The 23,714-nt window shown below is 35.3% G+C and overlaps 1 protein-coding gene across 1 annotated transcript in view; it reads right to left on the reverse strand.

Moving 5' to 3' along the window:
- ORC4 (origin recognition complex subunit 4) overlaps positions 1 to 23,714 on the reverse strand; it is a 115,302-nt gene that overhangs the window by 43,068 nt on the left and 48,520 nt on the right. The window contains 4 exon segments of the mRNA XM_020984740.2: positions 2,764 to 2,915; positions 3,655 to 3,703; positions 5,601 to 5,686; positions 6,629 to 6,704. Coding sequence (XP_020840399.1) covers positions 2,764 to 2,915; positions 3,655 to 3,703; positions 5,601 to 5,686; positions 6,629 to 6,704 — 363 coding nt within the window.

Raw genomic sequence — 23,714 nt, forward strand, 5'->3', positions numbered from 1 at the left:
ATATGCATAATCCTCAAGCTTTAATCGCACTTCCAGACTACTCCTCTGTTACAACCCCAGCAATCTCTCTTCCTTAGAGGGTCACCCCAATCCATCTTTGTCACAGATGTCAATTTCCTGTCAGTGATCTACCATGTTCTACATCATTTTCCCTCTTTTCTCAAGGAATAACAGGCTCTTTAACCCCAACCCCTGAACTCACACTACAGTACTTCAATATACACATTAATGTCCTCTCAAATACCCTGGCCTCCCAATTCACCAACTTTCTAAATTTCCATGATAATCATCTTCACTCTACTTCAGTCACATACACTGATAGTCATAACATTTATAAGTCATATCCTTTATCCAACCAATACCCACAACTGTTCTACTTTCAAAATCCAACACTCTGAAATTTCTTCCTTAGGCCGTGACATTTAAAGAATACATCATTCTTCCTAAAGCTACTCCTCATCATGACCTCCATTTCCTGTACTTTCCTCAGTTCTCCCAATCTACCATCCTCTCTGTTTATCCTTCTCTCTCTTCAGTCTTAAAACTCACATTCACTAGCTTAGCCAGAGCTGTGGGATATTCTCGAATCTCTTGACTCTTTGTCTTATAGCCTGTCCCATAGTGATGACTCACACCATCTGTCTTCTCTATTGCTGTTTGTGGGACAGCGAGGTGGCACAGTATAGAGCTCTAAGCCTGGATACAAGGGACGATAATAATAGCACCTATCTCCTAGGTTGAGATGAGGTTCAAGGGAGATAATAATTATACCTGACATATAGTATGTGCTATATAAATGTTAGGTATGATGATGATGACATGCTAAAATCACCCAGAAAAAGGCACACAACTTTGAAGCTAAATTTGTTACCTAATCTTGAATGGACTTTCACTGATACACAGAACTCGTTTAAGTCTTGCTTCACTGACACTATCACAATCCGCACAAATAACTATTCCAAATCTCCTCTTTCCTTAGATTGCTTCATCTGTTAAATGGAAATAATAATAGTACCTGCCCCACAGGGTTGCTCTGAGGATCAAGTAAGGTTATATACTTTAAGCATTTTGTAAAACTTAAAAAAGCAGTACTACTACTAATTATTATTATTTATCCATAGTAACAGCTGTTCCAATCTCTATATTTGAAGAAATATACTGGATTAGATTATCATTCTTATTTAAGGTTGATATACTTCCATGAAGGTGAAAAGGTAACAGATGTTGAGTTGCAGAGGTGAGGAAAGTTCCTCACTGCAGACCCTATATCAATGAAATTACAGGTTCAGAATCCTTCCATCTCTACATGAACATTACAAGTCCCTCTATATTGGCTGATGCATAAAAAGCATCGATTATTTTGACAAACAACTCTCTGTACTTCCTGCACCACTCCATGCTTCCACATTTATTTGACTGCATCATATGAGACATTTTGATTTTTTAAAAATTAATTTATTTTGATTGAGCAACAATCACTTCCATAAGAGGTTTTTGAGGTTTAAATTTTTCTCCCCCTCTCACTCCCTAAGACGGCACACAATCTGATATAGGCTATACATATACATTCCTATTAAACATATTTTCACATTAGTCATGTTGTAAGGAAGAATTAAAACCAATAGGAGGAACCATAAGAAAGAGGAAATAAAAGAAAAAAAATAGCAAATAGTATTCTTCGATCTGCATTCAGACTCCATATTTCTTTCTGTAGATGTGGGTAGTATTTTCCATCAGGAGACCTTTGAAGATGTCATAGATGCTTGCTTTGCTGAGAAGGGCTAAGTCTATCAATGTTAGTCTTCACACAGCATGGCTGTTACAATGTACAATGTTCTCCTGGTTCTGCTCATTTCATTCGGCATCAATCCATATAAGTCATTCCAGGTTTTTCTGAAGTCTGCTTGCTCATCATTTCTTATCACAATAGCATCCCATTACATTTACATACTATGACTTTTTCAGCCATTCTCCAATTGACGGGCATCCTCTCAATTTCTAATTCTTTGCCATGACAAAAAGAGCTGCGCTATATATATATATATATATCTATACATATATATCTATACATATCTATACATATATATCTATACATATCTATACATATATATCTATACATTATATATATATCTATATATATATATGTATATGTGGGTCCTTTTCCTATTTGTATGATCTCTTTGGGATACAGCCCTAGAAGTGCTATTGCTGGCTCAAAGGCTATGCACATTTTTATAACCCTTTGGGCATAGTTCCAAATTGCTCTCCAAAATGGTCGTATCATTTTACAACTCTACCAACAACACAACAGAGTTCCAATTTCCCCACATCTTCTCTCACATTTATCATTGTCCTGTTTTGTCATGTTGGCCAATCTGATAAGTGTGATGTGGTACCTCAGACTTGTTTTGATTTGCATTTCTCCAATCAATAGTGATTTAGAGCATTTTTTCCTATGACTATAGATGGCTTTAATTTCTTCACCTGACAACTGTCTGTTCATATCCTTTGACCATTTATCAACTGGGAAATGACTTGTATTCTTATAAATTTGACTTAATTCTCTATATATTTTAGAAATGAGGCCCCTATTAGAGACACTAGTTGTGATTTTGTATTCCTTTTTTTCTAAGTTCAGTAATCTGATGTATAGCCTAGACATTAAGAGCAAATGGTACTCAAAATGCACAAGGGTGAGAGATTATATCAGTTATTAACTTAGGCTGTTTGAAAGACAGTTAAGTTTTAAAAGAACTAACTTACCAATCTACATGTAAGACCAATAACAGCAACAGGAGTCTGTGCTGACTGAGAAATATCAAAAAGGTTATATAGAAGCGTTTGGTTTTTATGATGTGCAAAGAGATCAAATTCATCCAGGACAAAGATCACAGGGCAACTGCTAGTCCGGTCACCTAAGATTAAACCAGAGTTTAAAATGGAAAGATAAGTACATAAAACTTCTTTACATTTCCAAACTACTCATATCACATTTCTAAATGCACTGTCTTTATAAAGGAGTTTATGATCACATTTCAAATGTTAATGAAAAACCATTACAATAGAATTTTTCTTCCAGCAATGAATCAATAATAAACATACTATCAAAACTGGTGCCAAATATTTTGTTAAACAGTACCTTATTTTGAATTTAGAAGACATATGTAGTTATCTCTCTACTCTTATGAGTATGGACTATTATATACTTTCAAACATGATTTATATGTATGATTCTGCTAACTGCCTTTTTCTTGTTAAAGTTTTGTTTTGTTTTGTTTTGTCAGGCAATTGGGGTTAAGTGACTTGCCCAGAGTCACACAGCTAGTGAGTGTTATGTGTCTAAGGCCGGATCTGAAATCAGGTCCTCCTGACTCCAGGGCTGATGCTCTATCCACTGCACCACCTAGCTGCCCCCTTTCTTGTTAAAGTTTTGTCCTAAGAGATGGTTCAGTGGCTAGGGGAAGGAGCAGGATATATTTGGTAATGAATGTAATGTAAAAATAAAAGCTATTAACAGAAAAACTATAATACACACATACACAAATTTTATATAGCTATATCTATACGTATGTATGTATGTATGTATGTGTGTCTGAGAAAATTCTCAGTCTCAATTCATCTTCCATGCTGCATCTTACTGCTATTTATAATTACCTTTTTTTAAAGCTTCCAGAAGGAAAGAAAGATTTTCAGCAAAGGTGCCCTATAATAAGCAAAAAAAAAAAAATGAGATGAGAAGTCTAAAAGAAAAGGTTAATGAAAAGATTATGTCCTTAGACTTAATGTATTTGTCCTTTTTAATATGCTTGATGAGATTCTCGGAAGTAACTGGTTAACACCAACAGAATATAATGAACCTTAAACTCTTAAAATTTAACCAATTCCACAGAAAGACATATAAAACACCACCATTTGGCATCTACTATCTGGCTTGGTTAATAATAATTATACAGTGACATGATGATTGACAAGGTTTTTTTAGTAGTTAATTCATGGCATTTTAGTGTTAACATCTCATCTGAAAAGAAGCCCAGTGACATAGTAAAGTTCTCAGAAGTTTTTTTTCCCTACAAATGGTAATACAAGTCATTTTGGGGAATTTTTTATTTTTCCTAAACATTCCACATATTTAAAGAAATTGGTTAAATGTCTAAGTATTTTTATTCTAAACTCTGTTTTTTACTTTATCAATGTCGTTCCAAAGTTTTGGCTCATCCTATACTTTGTGTAGAACAACAGAAGCAAACCATTATCTTGAAACATATGTCAATATGTTTCATTCGAGGTGAGGTCAAATTGATTGATCTTGCTGGAGAATTGGCCCTGGCTTTCAAATAAGCTACCAGAAGAAGAACCTTCTTCAATTATTAATTCCTCAAATAGTTTTTCCCCCATTAAAATACAGAGGGCAGAATTTGTATATGAAACCAAATGTCTATTTCTATTTGGCCTATACCCAAAACATTTTTGCATGCCATTTCTGTATCCTAGATGAGAATGAAAAGAAGAGCAGATGTGTTATCCAGATGCTGTAGCTTGTGGGTAGAGGCCTTGTTAATATATTCCTTTTTATAGTTCATTAGTCCTTACTTCATTTATGTTGCTTAATTTAAAGAACCACAGCAAACAACTTTAAATTTCAGTACACATAAATGAGGAGGGAAGAATAAATTCACTTCCTCTTTTCCTAACCAATATTGCTGATAATAGCACAAATTATTAGCATTTCAGCTTTTCTTTTCCTTCCTGAACTCGAATGAGGTTCTGATAAATAAGAAAATAGCCAAAAAGCAAACAGCAGTTAGAAGGAATATGAATAATCATAAAACTAACTGATCCATTTCTGAAGAATCAATAAAACTGATTATACAACAATATCAATTTTTTCTACATACATTAGTGTCAAATATGTATTTTAAGTCAAAATAACAATTAAATATATTTCTAATATTTTCCAAACACATTTAGATTTCTTAAAATGAGCCAGTGGTTTGTTATTGGGGTTTTTTTTTTGCTTTATATATGAATAACAAATTTTTATCTCATTATGTCAGTTATTTTTAAATTATACAAATGCCCTCAAAATACTAACTGGTTGGCACATATAACTGATTTATCTAAAACCAATCAGAGGATGGATCAGTTTTTCAGTTATGTTCTTTAGGAGAGTCGTGATTAAAATTAATCCAACTTCCTACTATTTTATCCTCCAACACTGTTCCCTACTTCCTGCCAAAAACCAGAAATGATAAAAGGAAAAAGAAGAAAAGGCACTGACATTGTTCAGTATGGATGGCCTTGTAAAAAATTTCTAAGAGATCATCTAAATATATTTTATTGATAAGTAAATTGAGGTTTTCCTGAGGCCATATTATCAGTGTATATTTCGGCCAAAGTTTTAAATATTCTAGTTGATATGTTAAAATATAAATCTGATAAATAAAGGAAACCAAATTCAGAGTTTTAATATCAAATATGCAGATATCTATAATAACTGATCATCAGCAAAACCCAATTTGGAATCTCACTTCTTAACATTACAAATATACACTGCAGACTGCACTTGAAATCCTATTTGAATATATTAAATTGATACTTACAAAAATTTTATCTCCAACTACATTTTCCAGACACAACTGCTTTGTGATTTCCTTCAGAGCAATTTTATCATTGGTCTGCAGCAATCCTGAAATAAAATGTTATTTAAAAATATTACACAAAAGCTGTATTTAATGTGGTAGTTTAAAGAATTACCTATAACTAAAGTTTTTAAAGTTATTTAGCTGTCAGTTTTTCTAACCTTTTCTTTTTATCAATAGTGAAGGCATTTGGGGTCTCTACCAGCTTTAGATCTGATATTATCAAAGGGGTGTGATGACGGCAGCAAATATTCCTAAAACACACGTCTTAACAAGTTACTCTTCTGTTTAATAAAGTCTGGTAGCTCCTCACCACCTCTAGGATGAAATATGAACTCCTCTGTTTGGTACTAAAAGCCATTTACAACCTGACACGAACCTACCTTTCAATCTTTATTATGTATTACTACTACCCTTCCTACACACTATTTAGCCTCACAGTAGGCTTCTCTGCAGTAACCCCTAACATCTTACTCTCGTCTCCCACTTCACTTCAATTTCTCAGAATCTTGAGTGTCTTTCAAAGATCAGCACAAACACCACTTTCAACATGAGGGCTCTCCTGATTTCAGTAGCAGTAAGAGTTTCTCCCTGAAATTGGCATGTATTTAATTTGTATATACTTCTATGTTTACAAGGTGTTTTCCTTGAGTAGAGTATAAGCTCCTTGAGGGCAGGGATTGTTTCATTTCTCGCTCCATATCTCTAGCACCTATCCTACAGCCAGGCACTTAATAAATATTTGTTGAAGGCTAAACTGATGTACAACAAGGATTTTTGTGTTTTAGGTTTCCTTTGTTGCCTGGAGTATTTTCTTGTTTAAGAAATGAAATAATGAGTACAAGCTGCTGAGACAAATCTTAGAATTATTTATAAAATCTGGATTTCTAAACTATAATTATAAATACAAATTCACTATATAATATTATAATGAATAATGTGCAAATAGATGATATTGTTTTTGAATAGCATCAACATGATACACTTACCATTTAGGTGAACTTGCAAAACATTTTCTCTCACTTGCTTTATTTCCATAAGTTCTTCCAAAGCTTGATTTAATATCTATCCAAAAAAGCAAAAAAAAATTGGTAGCATACAAAATTTCTTAAACAAGATTCTAGATTTAAAGAGGTCTAAATATATAGGTTTATAAGAGCAGTGTTATAAAGGCACAGCCATCCTGTTTTCTAGTTTTAAAAAACTGATAAACTTTTTTATCATAGCTAGCTTTCCATATTTTTAATAGCAATTGACATTTATGTAACATTTTTGAGATGGCGAAGTATTCTATTATCTCATTTGAACTGAAAATAGCCATGTAAGGCAGATATCACATATATCACAATCTCCATTTTACAGATAAGAAAAGTAAGCTGAGAAGTTAAATGACTTTCCCACTGTCAGACGGTTAAAAAAGGTAGGAGGCAGGATTTTAACCTTGGTCTCTGCAGACTCTAAGTTCACTGTTCTTTATACAACAACATAATGCAGTTGAGCAAAAAGTCCTATGAGATGTCTTGTCCAAATGCTCTGAAGAAAAGAAAAAATTTGTGGTTCTACAAACTCAAATCTAATCATATCTTTGTGACCTCTATGGTATCAAATTACATTGTAGTTAATTTAAAGACAGAAATAATATTTACTATTTGAAAATTTTCAGCTATAAATTAGAATGAATATCAGCAGAATGTATGAATGTGTATATATACATATATATATATATATATGTACACATACAATTGTATGATAAAAGCTTATCATTAAGTACTAGCTCAAATTTTGTTTAATTCAAACCCCTTTGAAAGTTATCAAGTCTGACATTGATTAAATTCCTTCTCTAAGGATTCTTCTTGGGAGTGAAATGTTTTGAAAGCTGCACCAGCATGATACAAGCCGTGGGTGGGTTCTACCAAACTGGAAAGGTTTTAAAAGCATTGGCCCAATGAGAGATTCCAGTTCTCTCATCCAAGAACTAGCCTACTAGTTAAGTTCAGAGAGGCTTCTCACCAGACTGCTTACTGCAACTCTTTTCTAGTACCTCTTGAGATACAATGTGGCATAATGAAAAGTGGATTTGAAATCAACAAACCTCAGTTCAAGATTTGGCTCTGCTATTGTCTCCCTGTGTGACCATGGGCAAGTCATGCTACATCTATGGCTTCTATAAAATCAGGGACTTGGCCTAAGTTCTTTCCAGCCTGAACTGCTATTCTATGAGTACCCACTAAATTATGGAAGAGTTGCTACTTGTACAGATACAGGGAGCATTCATGCTGAAAAAATTCCTGATCCTTTTAAGATCACAACACTTAGAACACCTTCTATGCAACCCTTCCCTAGTTCTGTCCATCTTCTCCTTAATCTTCAAGGCCCAGGTTTAAAATACTAGCACTTCCATTAAGTGACTTTGTGCATCTCATATTGCCCTCTGAGATTATACAATATCTTATACTGGTTATTTATAAATCATCTCCTCAACTAGACTGTGTGCTCCTTGAGGGCAGGAAGCATGCCTTATTCTTTGTACACTTTGTCTCATTCTCAATAAATAAATATTGAATTGGGGGGAAAAGAGATACCGACAATATAAACTGAAATGCTGATTATATTTCATGAAGTTGACAACAAATAAAGTCTATATTACTGAGATCTGAGATTATAGCAAAAATAATCAGCTAAAATTATGTTTTCATGTGTATGAATAAAAACCAAAAAGGTTTATGCCATCATAAACTGTTAACATTAGTATGGATCTAAGCTAGTGAAGTGTAAGCTATGGCAAGTTCTACCTAATTAGAGATGCTTTTGATATTGCCCAGCAGCAGACTGTGTCTGCTGTGTGAGAATCAACTTAGCACGTACAGTATATTGATCACAAGGTAATTCTTTTTAGCCATGGTAAGCTAAAAAACAGGCACTGTCACAAAACAGGTATAAGAATACCAACTGTTTCTACTGTGGCAGAAGATACTAATAATCACAACTTTTAGGCTGTCTACAAATCTAACAGTTATCTGCTATTTGGCCAATCATGATCAACAAGCAGACTGCTGGAAGAACTGCACCACATCCACAGAGATTAATTATTATAGAAATGACTTCATAAGATACAATGAAGCTGCAACTAAATAGAGATATGGTTTATAAATTCTCCAGGGGGAAGGAAATAAAGGTGTGGTTTCATCCTGTGAACAAAAGTAGGAAGACGAATCACTACACAAGACTCTGAGTCACCTTGTCTTGTAATGCTTATGATTTTTTTTTTTGGGGGGGGTAGAGGTAGGGAACGGAGGCTGGGGATCCAGAACTATAATTCCAATGGTGTGGAAACTTATTGTTGTAAAAATTCCCTCCATCACACAAATCAGTAACTCTTAAATTTCACTGGAAACAGAAGTCCAGGACTATGAACAGCAGAATTATCACAACAAAATTACTGCTAGAAGCTTTGCCTCTCTGAAACTAGCTCAAGATCACATTAGAATTTCTCTTATCACACTATTGATTCATACTGAGCTCACAGCCCATTGGATCTTCAAAATCCCTAAAGACAAACTGCCATGCCTTTCCAATACACTAGGAAAGTGTATTTTTTGAGCCCAATTTTAAGACTTTATGTTTGTCTCAATTAAATTTCATCTCATAAGATACATCTCAGTGTTCTAGTTTGTCAAGATCTTTTTGGACTCTAGTTTTCCCCAATTTGTCATATGCAAATTTGATAAGCATGCCATCGATGCCTTTTTCTAAAAAACATTAAATAACAGTGAGATAAACATAAATTCCTTGAGCCCTCCACTGGAACCCTCTGTAAAGCTGACAATGAAGCATCAATGATTATTTTTGAGTTCAGCAGTTTGGGGCCCTTATTATCTTCTCTATTTATCTATATTCGGCAACATCATATTATCCCTTTTTCATTCTACTCTCTGCTCTCCCAGCATCATTGTGTTAGGTACATAAAAGAGAAGTAAAGTAAGAAGTCAACAGTCCTGCCCTTTCCATAATCACTGGATATCACCATTCCAATTTCTTTTCCTTCAAAGAGTTAAAAAAAATCCCTATTCATTATATAAAACTCTCCTTGTTAACCTCAGCTAATTAGATGTAGGAACCCTGTTATTATTCTTATAGGATCATGCCAAGTTTTTGTATTTATTCTCCATAACTGCCCATGAATTTGACTTTCATAACAAACCTTTTAAAAGTTTAAGTTGGTTGGCAAGTTTCCTGTGAGTCCATCTCAGTCTCTTTAGACAACTGTCTCTTTTCATCCTCAATGAAATTATTTCATTTTATGAATTCAGAAGTTCATTCTTGGGCAGTTCCTATTCTTCTGATCTGACTTCTGCTACATAATTTTAGTCTATATCATTATGTTTATCTTTTCTTTGAATGCTGGAATTTCACCTCTTCAAATCCAAAATGCATGTCAGAGTATGTCTAGCTATCTTCTCTTGCTTCATCATAAATTCACATTTCTGTCTGTCTCTTCTAAGACCCGATCTCCTTATCTTGCCCAGGAAGGAAGCACAGAAGCCACTCCTAGATGTGATCCCACTTTTGATCAGCTCTGGAGTTTGGGCCTGTTTCATTTCTGACCTGAACAGTCTGTCCCCTCCTTTGGGCCCCTGTTCCTGTGAGCTCAGCATATTGGTGCTGGCTTAGTCAGCTTAAAGCAGCTCAGAGCTCCCAAGTTCAAGTGATCCACTAACCTCAGCTTCCCTGGTAACAGAGGTTATAGGGATATGTCGCCATAACCAGGTCACAAATTATAAAAAAAACCAAACAGTATTTTGATTACTGTCTGGCTAATGGAGTGAATGCTATTACCACCGATGATTAAGAGTTTAGTGTAAAAATCAACTACCTTAAACTATTCATGTATGTGAATACATGTAACATTTAGAGGTCTCAAGACAAGCAAACTATATAAACTAAAAACGTAAAAACATATTTAAATTATCATAATTACAAAACATATAATGGATGTAGACTGGCCAGTGAGAAACCAGTCCTTCAACTGTATGCAGACATTCTCTACCTGGTTTCAACCTAAGTGACCATGCTGAAACTTGGGTAATAAGATTTATGGGCATGATGGCTATGTGATTTCAAGAAATCCTTTAATTTGCTGTGGGGGTAGAAGAACTGGTGGTTCTTTGCTAAATTCGCTAAACCAGAATTGAGTTTGTATACAACACAAGTCCCTCTTTCTATTGTTACTTTGTGGATGCAAAGAGAAAAGATGATTTTGAGCTGTTTCCCAGATGAAGTAAGGGCGTCAGCTATGTCTTGAACCCAACCCAAAGTGAGCACACATGCAACTTTGTCTCTGTGTTTTTTCCCCCTGATTTTAGGAAAATTAATCATAAGATGAGAATGCCCAGTTGACTTAGGCTGCTCATCCTAGGAAGGAAATCTAAAGGGAACTTTGTGAGGACTCAATAAAGACAGAAAAGGAATTCTAAGGCTAGATGCTGGGGGGTAATGCTTTCCCCTGTGTGTTTTCTACATGTAGGCCTCATTACAATTACATTTCAATTTGATCTCACTCTCCTCTGGGGCCTCGTTTACACAAGGGAAGAACGTACCACCTCTGTTGGGAGGGCTGGGGGAAGATATTCAATCAATTGTTCTTGATATACCTTTTCAGGAAATCCTTTTTCTAAAAGACAATTGATGTCTTCTGGCTATTAATGGAGAACACGCTGGTTGGGGCTTGAGATTAACTGGTACGGGAAACTCTGGGTCTTCAAAGCTACCCACTAAACTGTGAAGGGAGTAGTTAGTCACACTCTGAGGACTCAACCTAACAATGCCAGCAAAAGTAGGGGAAATGCATCCAGAGGTGGTACACAACAAGAACACAACACAACTCAACACCAAATAAAGCAGTATGGTAAAACATCTTCTGAATGCTGTTAAATCTGGAAATCTAACCATAGATCAGTAGTTCCTATTATTAAGAACCTTTATGATTTTGTATAACAACCTTTCTTCGACACACTTGGCAATGAAATTGACAGGCTACGCAGATACTATCTACAGTCAAGTAAGTGAAGATATAATTTGATACTGGTTTATGCACTATGATCACTGGCTCTTATTTGGGATTCTATACAGTACCACCGCTGCTTTAAAAACACAAAGTACAACTCTTACAAGATTTCTTTGAAGATTTTCTTCTTACAGTCTTATTTTATTTTTGTCAGTGAGAGAAAATAACTAAATTCAACTGCAGCTTGATATAAAATGGAAGCAGATTGATATGACTCATTTACTTTTCTATATTAGTACTCTGTTATATGATTATAAAAGTTTAATTATGTTTGAACTCCTTTACTAAAAAATATCTTTTCAAAATAATCCAAATTATTTGTTAATATTGAAATGTTCTAAGTTACTTTTATATAACCCAAAATTTAATAATTTGAGAACAATAAACGTTCTTTTGTAGAATTGCTAAAATGACAAAATTTAAGGACAAATTCTAATTAGTAAAAGAATATAGAGACATAAAGAGTGCAATTTTACTAATAAAAAAAATTGGAAATGCCCTTAATACAAATCTATTTTCCTGTATCATATACATTTCCATTTTTACAGTTTTATCCATTTTTATTCTAGGTTAACTAACTTAAAGATTTATTATGCAAAACAGAAACGTTTTATTTTTTAAAAAAACAAGTCTTTTTCTGAAGGTTCTGATCCATACATACACATACACACACCTGTGTGTGTATATTGCTGTTCTGCTTACACTGTAAATATCAGACAGTCAATAAGCATTTACAAAACGCCAATAGTATATCAGGCACTGTGCTAAGGTGCTAGGGATACAAAGAAACATAAAGAACATTCCCAGAACCTTAACCTCAAAAAACTTATCTAATGTGAGGGACAATAGGCAAACAATTACATACATAATAAATAGAAAAAAAACCAACTGAGTATAAAAGATATTGGGAAAGCCTTTTAGTTAGGACTTGAAGGAACCAAGGGAGAAATCAAAAGGCAGAGATAAGGAGGTAGAGCTTTTCTGGCATGGGGGACAGCAAGTAAAATGCCTGGAATTTGGAGATGGAAGGTCTGGTTCAAGGAATACCAAAGAGGTTAGTGTCATCAGATGAAAGAGTATGTGGCGGGGAGTAAGGCATAAGCAGACTGAAAAGGCAGGGAATGAGTGGGGAGGGGGGGAGAAGGCGGGGAAGATAAGCAAAGGTGAGCAAGGAGATATGTGCTAGGTTATGAAGGGCTTTGAAAGCCAAACACAGGATTCTATATTTGAAACTGAAGTCAACAAGTAGTCACTGAAGTTTATTCAGTAGAAGGGTGACAGGGTCAGACCTGCACCTTAGGAAAAACATATTGGCAGGCTGACTACATTGGGGACAGTAAAATTTGTTAATAAATGCTTTTTAAATGACTGAAGTATGGTTTTAACAAATAATAAACATACAGACAATAAAGTGACTGTTTCAGGGCTGAACTTCCAATTGGACTCAGTCTAGACTTTAGTAGTTATTATAATTCTGCATCTGACTAAACAAAATTTTTCATATGACAAAATGTTTGATTCTTGAGGCTCTAGTCTCTTTTATTCCCACAACCTTTTCCTCAATGAAGAGATCCTATTCTCAGCTAACTAATAATTCTGAAATGATTCACTCAACACATACTTAAGGGACAAGCTACCATGGGTTTAACATCATGAAACCCTGTGGCAGGTAAATAAGTGTAACATATTGATCCTTACTCTGGAGAGGCGTCAAACTTTTGCTGCAATTCTGCTTGAAGTTTAATAAAGAAGAAAAACTGTCAGAAAAAATTTTAAGCTAAAAGAAACCTTAGAAATCATCAGGTACCAGAAATTCCATTGCTAGGCATACATTGTGAGGAGGTAACTGACAAAAAGAAAGACTCCATATATCCTAATTATTAGTATTTAAAGCAGCAATTTTTATGATAGAATTTTTGTGGCAAAGAATTGAAAACAAAGTAGATGCCCTCTGAATGAACAATGGATAAACAAATTGTGGCAGATGAATGTAATGGAATATTACTGCATTATAAGAAATGGCATACATATTTAATGAAGAAAGGCATAAAAAGTCCTAAGCACTGATAAATTAAGTTAGCAGAGACAGGAAAACGATATACACAATGACTACAACAACATAAATGAAATGAACCACACCAAACAACATAAAATTAATATAGCAAAATTATAAACTTATATGTGTGCATGTATATACATGCATATACACATATATACATATATGTGTGTGCATGTATACATGTGTGTACATATGCACACACGCACGCGCGCGCACACACACACACACACACACACACACACCCCAAAAGAAGAGATATGAGAAAGTCACTCTGAGACCCTTGCAGGGCAGGGATTGGGGAGGGAGGTATGGAGTACGTATGGAGCACTGTGTAAAAGGTCAGACTTTTTTGATATTAGAAAATTCAACCTAAGTTAAAATCTGATTCCCTGTAATTTCTATGTATTCGTTCTAATCACATCCTCTGATCTACAAAGTATAAACCAAATCCCCCTTCTATTTGACAATCTCTATTTAAAATGCAATTTTATTTTTAGTTCCAAATTCTCTCCCTCCATCACTGAGAAAGCAAGAAAAACACAGCTCATTATCAATATGTATAGTTACGAAGAAGAAATACCAAAAAAAAAGGAAAAGAAGAGAACATGCTTAAGATCTACACTCTGAGTCCACCCTTCTCTATCTGATGGCAGACAATGTCTCATCATGAATCATTTGGAACTATGGTTGGTCATTGTGTCGATCAGATTTCTTAAGCTTTTGGAGTTGGCTGTCCTTTAAAAATTTGTTCTTACTATATAAATTGTTCTCTTAGTTCTATTTAATTCACTTTGCATCAGAATCCATACAGGTCTTCCCATGTTTTTTCTGATTTTTCCCTTGTTTTTTCCATGTTTTTCCCTTCATCAATTCTTACAACCACAATAGAATTCTATCACATTCAAATAACATAACTTGTTCAGCTATTCCCGAATTGATGGATATTCTCTCAGTTTTCAATTCTTTGTTATTACAAAAAATGCTGCTATAAATAATTTTATATATAAATCATTTTGTATGTAAGGGTCCCCTTGGCATCACTACATCAAAGGGACAGAATAGTTTTATAGTCTTTTGGGTATAGTTCCAAACTGCTTTCCAGAACGGTTAGACAAGTTCTATGTGACAAAGTTTTAAGACAGTTATCAAGTCCCTCATCACTTTCTCTTTTGTGCACAAAAGATAACTTTCCAAGTTCCTTCAAACATTTCTCACATGATAATTTTTAGACCTCTAGCACCCTATTCTCCTTCTTCTGAATCTGATACAGGTTCCATTTTACTCTAAAAATACTCAAACTAAGGATAATACTCTAAATATGCTGTGACTAGTTAAAAGTACAATGAAACTTTTCATCCTCTGAATTAGACACTGTTCTTCAAAAAAATATGTGAACTCTTCTCCCTCCCAAGCTTCAGCCTACCATGGAGTAAGCAGGTGCTGAACACACTGAGAAAGGAGAGAAAATGACCTGGTGGCCACTACTATTTGGACAGGTGGAAAATTTTCATACTGTGGGCTTCAAAGAAAGAGATGTTGTAGATTGACATTGGTAAAGGGAAAATCAGGAAGTGACATTGAGAACAGGGAATATTCCACCCACCTCCTATAGTACTAGTGTTTCTGGATAAAGGTACAGCCAGTAATAAAAAAGTCAAGGATGCAGTACAACTGGCGAAAGTTAGGTCTTGCCAAGGACTAATTTATGGAAGGACTGATATAAAGGGTCCAGGATCAAGGGAAGCTTGCTCACCATGGAATGAGAATTCCAAAAGACACAGTGGAAGGCCTGGGTAAGATGAAAGTGGCACATAGATGGGGTGGGGTTTAATAGAATAGGGAAGAAGGTATGAGTTGGAGAGTTTTCTCTTAAAAAGCTGGAGAATGATTAACGGTGAGGAAAGAGAGAACACACGGTTGGAAACTGTGATGGGACAGCTCTGCAGGTCCTGGATCAAAAATAAAATTCACTCTCTAAGATATATTGTTGATAGGCAGAAAAAAATACAAAGCATCAATCCCTCTCTTGTGCTCTTGCAGTGAGGGGTTAAAATAGGGGGAAGTATGGTACCGGGAGCCATCCTGCTGACACAGCTGGGCCTACATCCTGAGGTAACACTGAGTCTGATGGTGCTATGGTATGATTCTTCTCAAACTTCCTATACTTTCAAATCCCTCCTCTCTCAGCTAAGGACCTCACTTCCTATTTCTCTGGAAAAACTGAGGCCATTCAATGAAAATTCATTCTGTTTTCCTTCTCTTCATCTCAAAACCCCTTGACATCACCCCCTATTCTTTTCCCCAAAATTTCTGACAATAAAGAGGACCTTCTTGCCAAGATCAAGCTCTCTACATGTGCATGTGATAATATTCGCTCCTGTCTTCTCCAGCAAACTGCAACTTCAATCATTCACTCTGTTATGCCTCAACTTCTGGAATTTTCCTCCTCCTCAATAATTCCCTTCCCACATGCTCAATCCATGTTTATAGATTTGGAAACACCTGGACCTTTTCTCAATTGTCTCTCACACCATATAATCCAAATTAATTTCTAAGACTTGCTGACTTTACATCTGTCAGAATCCACTCTTTCTAATCACTTATGATAAACCCTAATTTAGGCCCCTATCACCTTTCAACTAGACCAGTGGTGTCAAAACACAAGGAGAAAGAGATCTCTGAAGCCCTGTATTGATTTAGAAAACCATGAATTAAAACTATGTTGTATAGTATTTTTATTCCCATTTACATTTCAGTCTGGTTCACAGGGTGAGTTTGACATCTCCGATCTAGACAACTGCCATAGTTCCCAACTTGGTCCCTCTGCCTCGGATCTCTCTCCATTCCAATCCATCCTTTACACAGCTACAGAACCGATTTTTGTAAATCACTCACAAGTCTGACTATGTCATTTCCATTCTCAAGCACTTCCGTGATTCCCTATTGGCTTTAGGATAAAATACAGACTCCTCAGTTTCACATTTTGTCACTAGGTTGCAACCTCTTTCTACACATAATTCATGGGTATGCATCACATATTTTTGTGTTTTAGTTACATTAAAAAAAATTAAGCACTTACTCTTCCCCAGACACTGAACTAGTCAGGAAAATGAGGTTCTAAACAGTAAAAGAGAGTACTAGAATTAGAACTTTTTGGCACTTGGTAAGTATGAGGATTCAGGGATATAAAATAAAAGTTTTCATAAGGATTAAAAGATTATCTGAGATAGCACAACAGCTCCACCTAGGAAAGAAAACTGACAATAACACTTCTTTGGATGTCATTGGAAAAAATATATTCTGTTTCATATGACACATTTCGCATCTCATGATGGGGTGGGGGTATGGAAGAGGTACAATGGGAAGGAGAAAAGCAAAGACAGAGATACAAAAATATTGAGACAAGAAAAAACTGTTCTGTACTTACTGGGGAACAGCACCTTGAACAGCAGAGGTGAACAGAGTAAATATTTGTTTAGTGCCTATTACTGTGCTAAATATATTAAATAGATATTCACTGATTTCCATATAATAAACTGGCCAAATAAGGGTATTAAACTTCAGATATATATTTATAGCATTTAAAAAAAAATATTTTTCCACCAACCTCATGAAGTCAGTAGAATAAGTATTATTACTGTAATTTTGTTAAATATAGGCCTATGGGAGCACTTCTAGGGCTATATCCCAAAGACATCATACAAATGGGGAAAGGACCCACATGTACAAAAATATTCATAGCAGCTCTTTTTGTGGTGGCAAAGAATTGGAAATTGAGAGGATGCCCATCAATTGGGAATGGCTGAGCAAGTTGTGGTATATGAATGTAATGGAATACTATTGTGCTATAAGAAATAATGAACAGGTTGACTTCAGAAACACCTGGAAAGACTTGTACGGTCTGATGCTGAGTGAAGTGAGAAGAACCAAGAGAACTTTGTACACAATAATAGCCACGTTGTGCGATGACTAATATTGATAAACTTAACCCTTCTCAGCAATACAAGGATCTAGGACATCTCCAGAGATCTTGTGATGGAAAATACTATCTACATCCAAAGAAAGAACTATGGAAGTTGAATCTATCATTTTCTTTTCTCTTCTGTTGAGTTTTGTTTCCTCTTTCTGATGGTTCCTCCTATTGGTTTTAATTTTTACTTACAACTTCACTAATGTGAAAATATGTTTAATAGGAATGTAAATGTATAGCCTATATCAGATTGTGCACCGTGTTGGGGAAGGGGGTGGGGAAGAAGGGGGAGAAAAATTTTAAACTCAAAAGCATATGGAAGTTATTGTTGATAAATTAAAATGAATTAATAAAATTTTTTTAAAAATAAAAAAAATGGGCCTATTGGGGGCAGTTAGGTGGAGCAGTGGATAGAGCACCAGCCCTGAAGTCAGGAGGACCTCAGTTCAAATTCAGCCTCACACCAAACACTGGCCACTTACTAGCTATGTGACCCTGGGCAAGTCACTTAAACCTAATTGCCTTTAAAAAAAAATACACACACACACACATATATATAGGCCTATTAAGTAGTAGAACTAGAATTTGAATCCATACTTCGTAAGCAGAAGTCCACTGTTTTTCTCCTATACTATGCTACTATTTTAGGCTTCTCACCAAATGTATAAATCTTTTGCAAAGTACTTTCACAATTGCTCATATAACATAATCTGTATATCCAAGAAGTCTAGAGGAACTTACAACATGTAGGCAAAAAAAACCCAATTGCTTTCTGAGCTTATTTTCTACTATTCTAATAGAAGTGAACCTACGTTAAGACTATGCCTTGAGGCTAAAACAACAGTGCTGAGCAACAACGGCCAAGAATAATGTGCTGTATCTCCTGAACCACGGGCAAAAAGGAGGTAAAATTGCAAGCTTTTCCCAACAAAGAACCAGCACCCCTGAAGCAGAAAGCAGGTTCAGACAAGACCACCAAACATCCAAGTTAGCAATAAGGAGAAATTATCCACACCATCACATACACTGGAAATAAACCCAAGTTGTAAGGGAGAGAAGGTGGGTTAGTTATTACATGAGATGACATTTAGCATTGCAAATTTGTATGCAAAGGGAAATTTTAACAACGAAAGTTTCCACAATGATGAAATAAGAGCACTCTGTCTCCCTTGCACACATCACAAATAAACAGTAATAATGACAGCTCACATTTCTACAGTGCTTTAAAGGTTTACGAAGTACTTTCCTCCTAAAACAAGTATTATTATTATCATACTGCAGATGCATATAATGAAGCTCAGACAGATTAAGCAATTAGTCACTTAGCTAATAAATGCTAAAAGCCAGGATTCAAACCCAAAGCTCCAGATTCTATATCTAGATTAAATGCCTCCCACAACAGCACACCAAGGGAATATAAGTTTTTATAGTGTTTTTATATAAGTCATAGTGTTTTATATAAGTTACAAAGGCCAAGACTGTGGAGGGTCATAATTCCAAGCTACAGTTAAGACTTTAACTTTATCAGTGGTAAAGAAAACTGAAAATTTTGAGCAGAATGTGCCATGATTAAAATGGTATGCTAAGAAAATGAATCTGAAGATACTTACAGGACAGAATAGAGGGAGGAAAGGCAGGTAGAAGGTAAGTCAGTCAGAAGAGGTCTACTGTACTTCTAATCTGAGACAGGTCCTACAAGACTAAGACAGAATAGTAGCAATGAGAAAGGAAAGGAGAGATATGAGAGAGAATAAGGAATAACAGACAGGACTTGGTCATATATCTGAGGAAGGAAGGGCAAAGGAAGTCAAAGATGATTTTGCAAAGTGGAGGTTAGGTGACCAAGAATACGACAACCATGAACAGAAAAGGCAAAGCCAAGAAAAGGAATGTCTCCCTCCCCTGGGAAAAGATCATACATTTGACTATAGGCATATTATAATCTATTTTCACCTGAAACTCAACTAGATCCAAAAAGCAGTTAAAGATAAGTCCAGAATAAATATGTGGATTTGCAAATGATTTTGACATTAGAGAGATGCTAAATCACAGTAGTACATGATATGGTAGATAGAGTCAAGGTTGAACTTTCAGGGAAATGGCACACTTGGTGGTAGCTGTGGTGGTGGTGAGTGTGGTATAAAAAGATTAAACAGGGGCGGGGCCAAGATAGCTGAGTGAAAGCTTCTGGCCCACAGACTGTGGAATAGACTGGCTGATCAGAGGGGGATTACAGGGATCTCTCTGCTGGTGCAGGATTCTTTTGCTTTGCCCCTGCTTGGATCTGGGTCACAGCTCTGGGTGGCAATCCTGGGGCGAGGAGAAGAGCTGGTGTGGTGGAGCTTGTAGTGGCTGTGGAGAGGAAATCTTCCTCACAGTTCCAGGACAGAAAAGAGTGCTTGTGGTCACTTATAGAGCAGAGCAAAGGCCAGGAAAGGAGTAAACACCTTGCACTTGATCATAACACCTTGGAAGAACTGAAAATTTACAGCTCCCTAGAAGTATCTCTGAAAACAGCTGCACAAAACCCCTGAAGCTTGGGACAGTACATTCTCTACACTAGAAACAGACTCCAACCTTAACAAAAAGTTTATAACTCTAATAACTGGCCACGATCATGAGCAAGCAGCACAAAAAGAGTCAGACTACATTATCTTACTTTGGTGACAAAAAAGATTAAAACACACAACCAGAAAAAGACAATGAAGCCAAAGCCCCTACATCCAAAGCCTCCAAGAAAAATATGAATTGGTCCCAGGTGATGGAAGAGCTCAAAAAGGATTTTGAGAAGCAAGTAAGAGAAGTAGAGGAAAACCTGAGAGTGATGCTAAAGGAGACCCCAAAAAATACTGAAGAAAATAACACCTTAAAAAATAGCCTAACCCAAATGGCAAAAGAGGTCCAAAAAAAGCCAATGAGGAGAAGAATGCCCTAAAAAAGCAAAATCGGCCAAATGGAAAACGCCCTAAAAAGCAAAATTGGCTAAATGGGAAAAGAAGTCCAAAAAAATTACTGAAGAAAACACTTCCTTAAAAATTAGAATAGAGCAATTGGAAGCTAGTAACTTTATGAGAAATCAAGACACTGTAAAACAAATCCAAAAGAATGAAAAATTAGAAAACAATGTGAAATATCTCATTGGAAAAACAACTGACTTGGAAAATAAATCCAGGAGAGATAATCAAGGAGAGATAATTTAAAAAATTACTGGACTATCTGAAAGAAATGATCAAAAAGGGAGTGTAGACATTCGCCTTCAAGAAATTATCAAGGAAAACTGCCATGATATTTTAGAACCAGAGGGCAAAATAGAAATTGAAAGAATCCACTGATCTCCTCCTGAAAGAGATCCCCAAAAGAAAACTCCTAGGAATATTGTGGCCAAATTCCAGAGTTCCCAGCTCATGGAGAAAATATTACAAGCTGCCAGAAAGAAACAATTGAAGTGTTGCAGAAACACAATTAGGATAACACAAGATTTAGCAGCTTCTACATTAAGGGACCACAGGTCATGGAATATAATATTCCGGAGGGCAAAGGAGATAGGATTACAACCAAGAATCACCTACCCAACAAAACTGAGTATAATCCTTCAGGGGAAAAAATGGTCATTCAAGTGAAATAGAGGACTTTCAAGCATTCTTGATGAAAAGACCAGAACTGAATAGAAAATCTGACTTTCAAATACAGGACTCAAGTGGAACATGAAGAGGTAAACAGGAAAGAGAAATCACAAGAGACTTATTAAGGTTGAACTGTTTACATTCCTACATGGAAAGATGATATTTATAACTCATGAGACCTTTGTCAGTATTAGGGTAGCTGGAGGGAAAAAATTATATGTATATATAGATATAGATATAGATAGACAGAAGGCACAGGGTGAGTTGAATATGAAGGGGTCAAGAGAACAGGGGAATGATAGAGAGGAGAGCTGAATGGGAAAGGGGATAATCAGAAACAACCACTTCTGAGGAGGGGCAGGGTCAAAAGAAAAGGGTAGAATAAATGCGGGGGGCGGGATAGGATTAAGGGAAATAGAGTTAGTTTTTCACAGCATGACTACTATGGAAGTGTTTCGCATAACTGCACATGTATAACCTATACTGAGTTGCTTGCCTTTCCAATGAGGGTGGGTGAGGAGGGAGGAAGGGAGAAAATTTGGAACCCAAAGCTTTAAAAACATACATTTAAAAAACAAAGTTTTCACACGCAACTGGGAAATAAGAAATACAAGAAATGGGGTATAGAAATCTATCCTGCCCTACAGAAAAGCAGAAGGGGAAAGGGATAAGAGAAGGGGGGGAGAGAAAGAAGGGAGGGCAGACTAGGGGAAGGGGTATTCAGAATACATGCCATCTTAGGGTGGGGGAGGGGTGAGATGGGGTGAAAATTTGGAACTCAATCTTGTGGAAGTAAATGTTGAAAACTAAAAATAAATAAATTTTTAAAAAAAGATTAAACAACAAGTAGATTCTGAATATAAAAACAAATTAGCACCAACAAATAAATAAATAAAGTCTGACAAGAAAACTTAAAAATTTGTTTTTCTTTTGGTAAATTTGATTCTTTTCATTTTCTCATTAATAGATACAAGTATTTTAAAAAGCAAGAGCTTTTAATCATTTCACTTAGGTTTCTTTTTTTGTAATAATTTCCAACTTTTAGTATTGCCAAAAAATTAAAAGGTAATTTTACTTAGATAGGCAGTGTGACATAGTGGACAAAGACCTGCATTCAGAAACAGGAAGACTTGGTTGAAGCCTTCACATATTGCAATAGAATACATCTCGATTTTTTAAACTCTCAGTGTTCTGGTCAACTCTCTAAGACAACTAGCTGCAGAAGTTTAAATCTGCAGAAAACGACCCTCAGTAGGAGCTATCACACCAATGAAATCTGAGGTCTGATGAAGAAATTCTTTAAAAAGCTCATTTTTTACACGTGATATGTATCCTGTATTAACTGTATAACCTAATTTGTAAGTATTTTGGGCAATATCACTTTAAAACAAGTACTATATTTAGGAATAAAACAAAAAACAAAAAACCACTAAACACATCAATGTAAGTTTCAAATGTAGATAAAGATATTTCTATAAAAAAGGGTCTTGAATTGAAAACTGAGGTGCTTAAAAAGTAAAAATAAATTCCAGAAAGAAAGCACAGCAAGAGACTGCAAGGGAACCAGGTCCAACTCTCCCTGAAAAGAGCAAAAGTACTGAAAAAAAGGAAAAGTACTAGGAGAAAGGAACATCAAGACAAGAAATCCTGAGTAATAAACACAAATGGATAATCAATGGAAGCTTCAAACTCAATTCTTAAAATCCTTGAAAGAATTAAATGAAGAACCCAGCAAAACATCTTAGGAAGAGATAACGAAAAAATTGAAAAAAATAAAATAAATAAAATCATCATTAAAACAGTGAAGAACAGAATAAATTCAAAAGAAGAACTGAAGATGGTATAAAGTAAAAGAATAAGCTTGAAAATTATTTGTAAGTCATGCAATAAAAATAGATACTGTTCATATTTGGAGATGCTAGAAAAGAATTTGGTTATTATATTTCAAGAAATAATCCAAATAAACTTCCCAGACCTATTAAAAAACTCTTTCAAATCCAGACAAAAATTGAAGAAGAAAAAAAAGCAAGAATCAGGAGCCCATTAGAATTTCTAGAAATATCCATCAAAGATTTATACAAGTTTATATATACAAGTTTAAATACTGAAATAAATCCAAATTCAATTTTCCAGAAAATCTAGGTATTCTGTTCAAAGATAAAAGATGAAATATCAAAAACCAAAGAGACTTGAAAGAAGACTAACAGCTAATCCTTAATAGATAAGTGGTCAGGATAAAAAATATCAAAAACATAAAAATAATTCCTTATCACAAATCATTGAAATGAAAAATAAAACAACTAAAATCTACCTTATACACAACAGGTTCACAATGAATATAAGAAACTGTGGAAAATAC

The sequence above is a fragment of the Phascolarctos cinereus genome, unplaced genomic scaffold (genome assembly GCF_003287225.1).
Source record: "Phascolarctos cinereus isolate Bilbo 61053 unplaced genomic scaffold, phaCin_HiC Scaffold_726;HRSCAF=1367, whole genome shotgun sequence".
Lineage (NCBI taxonomy): Eukaryota > Metazoa > Chordata > Mammalia > Diprotodontia > Phascolarctidae > Phascolarctos > Phascolarctos cinereus.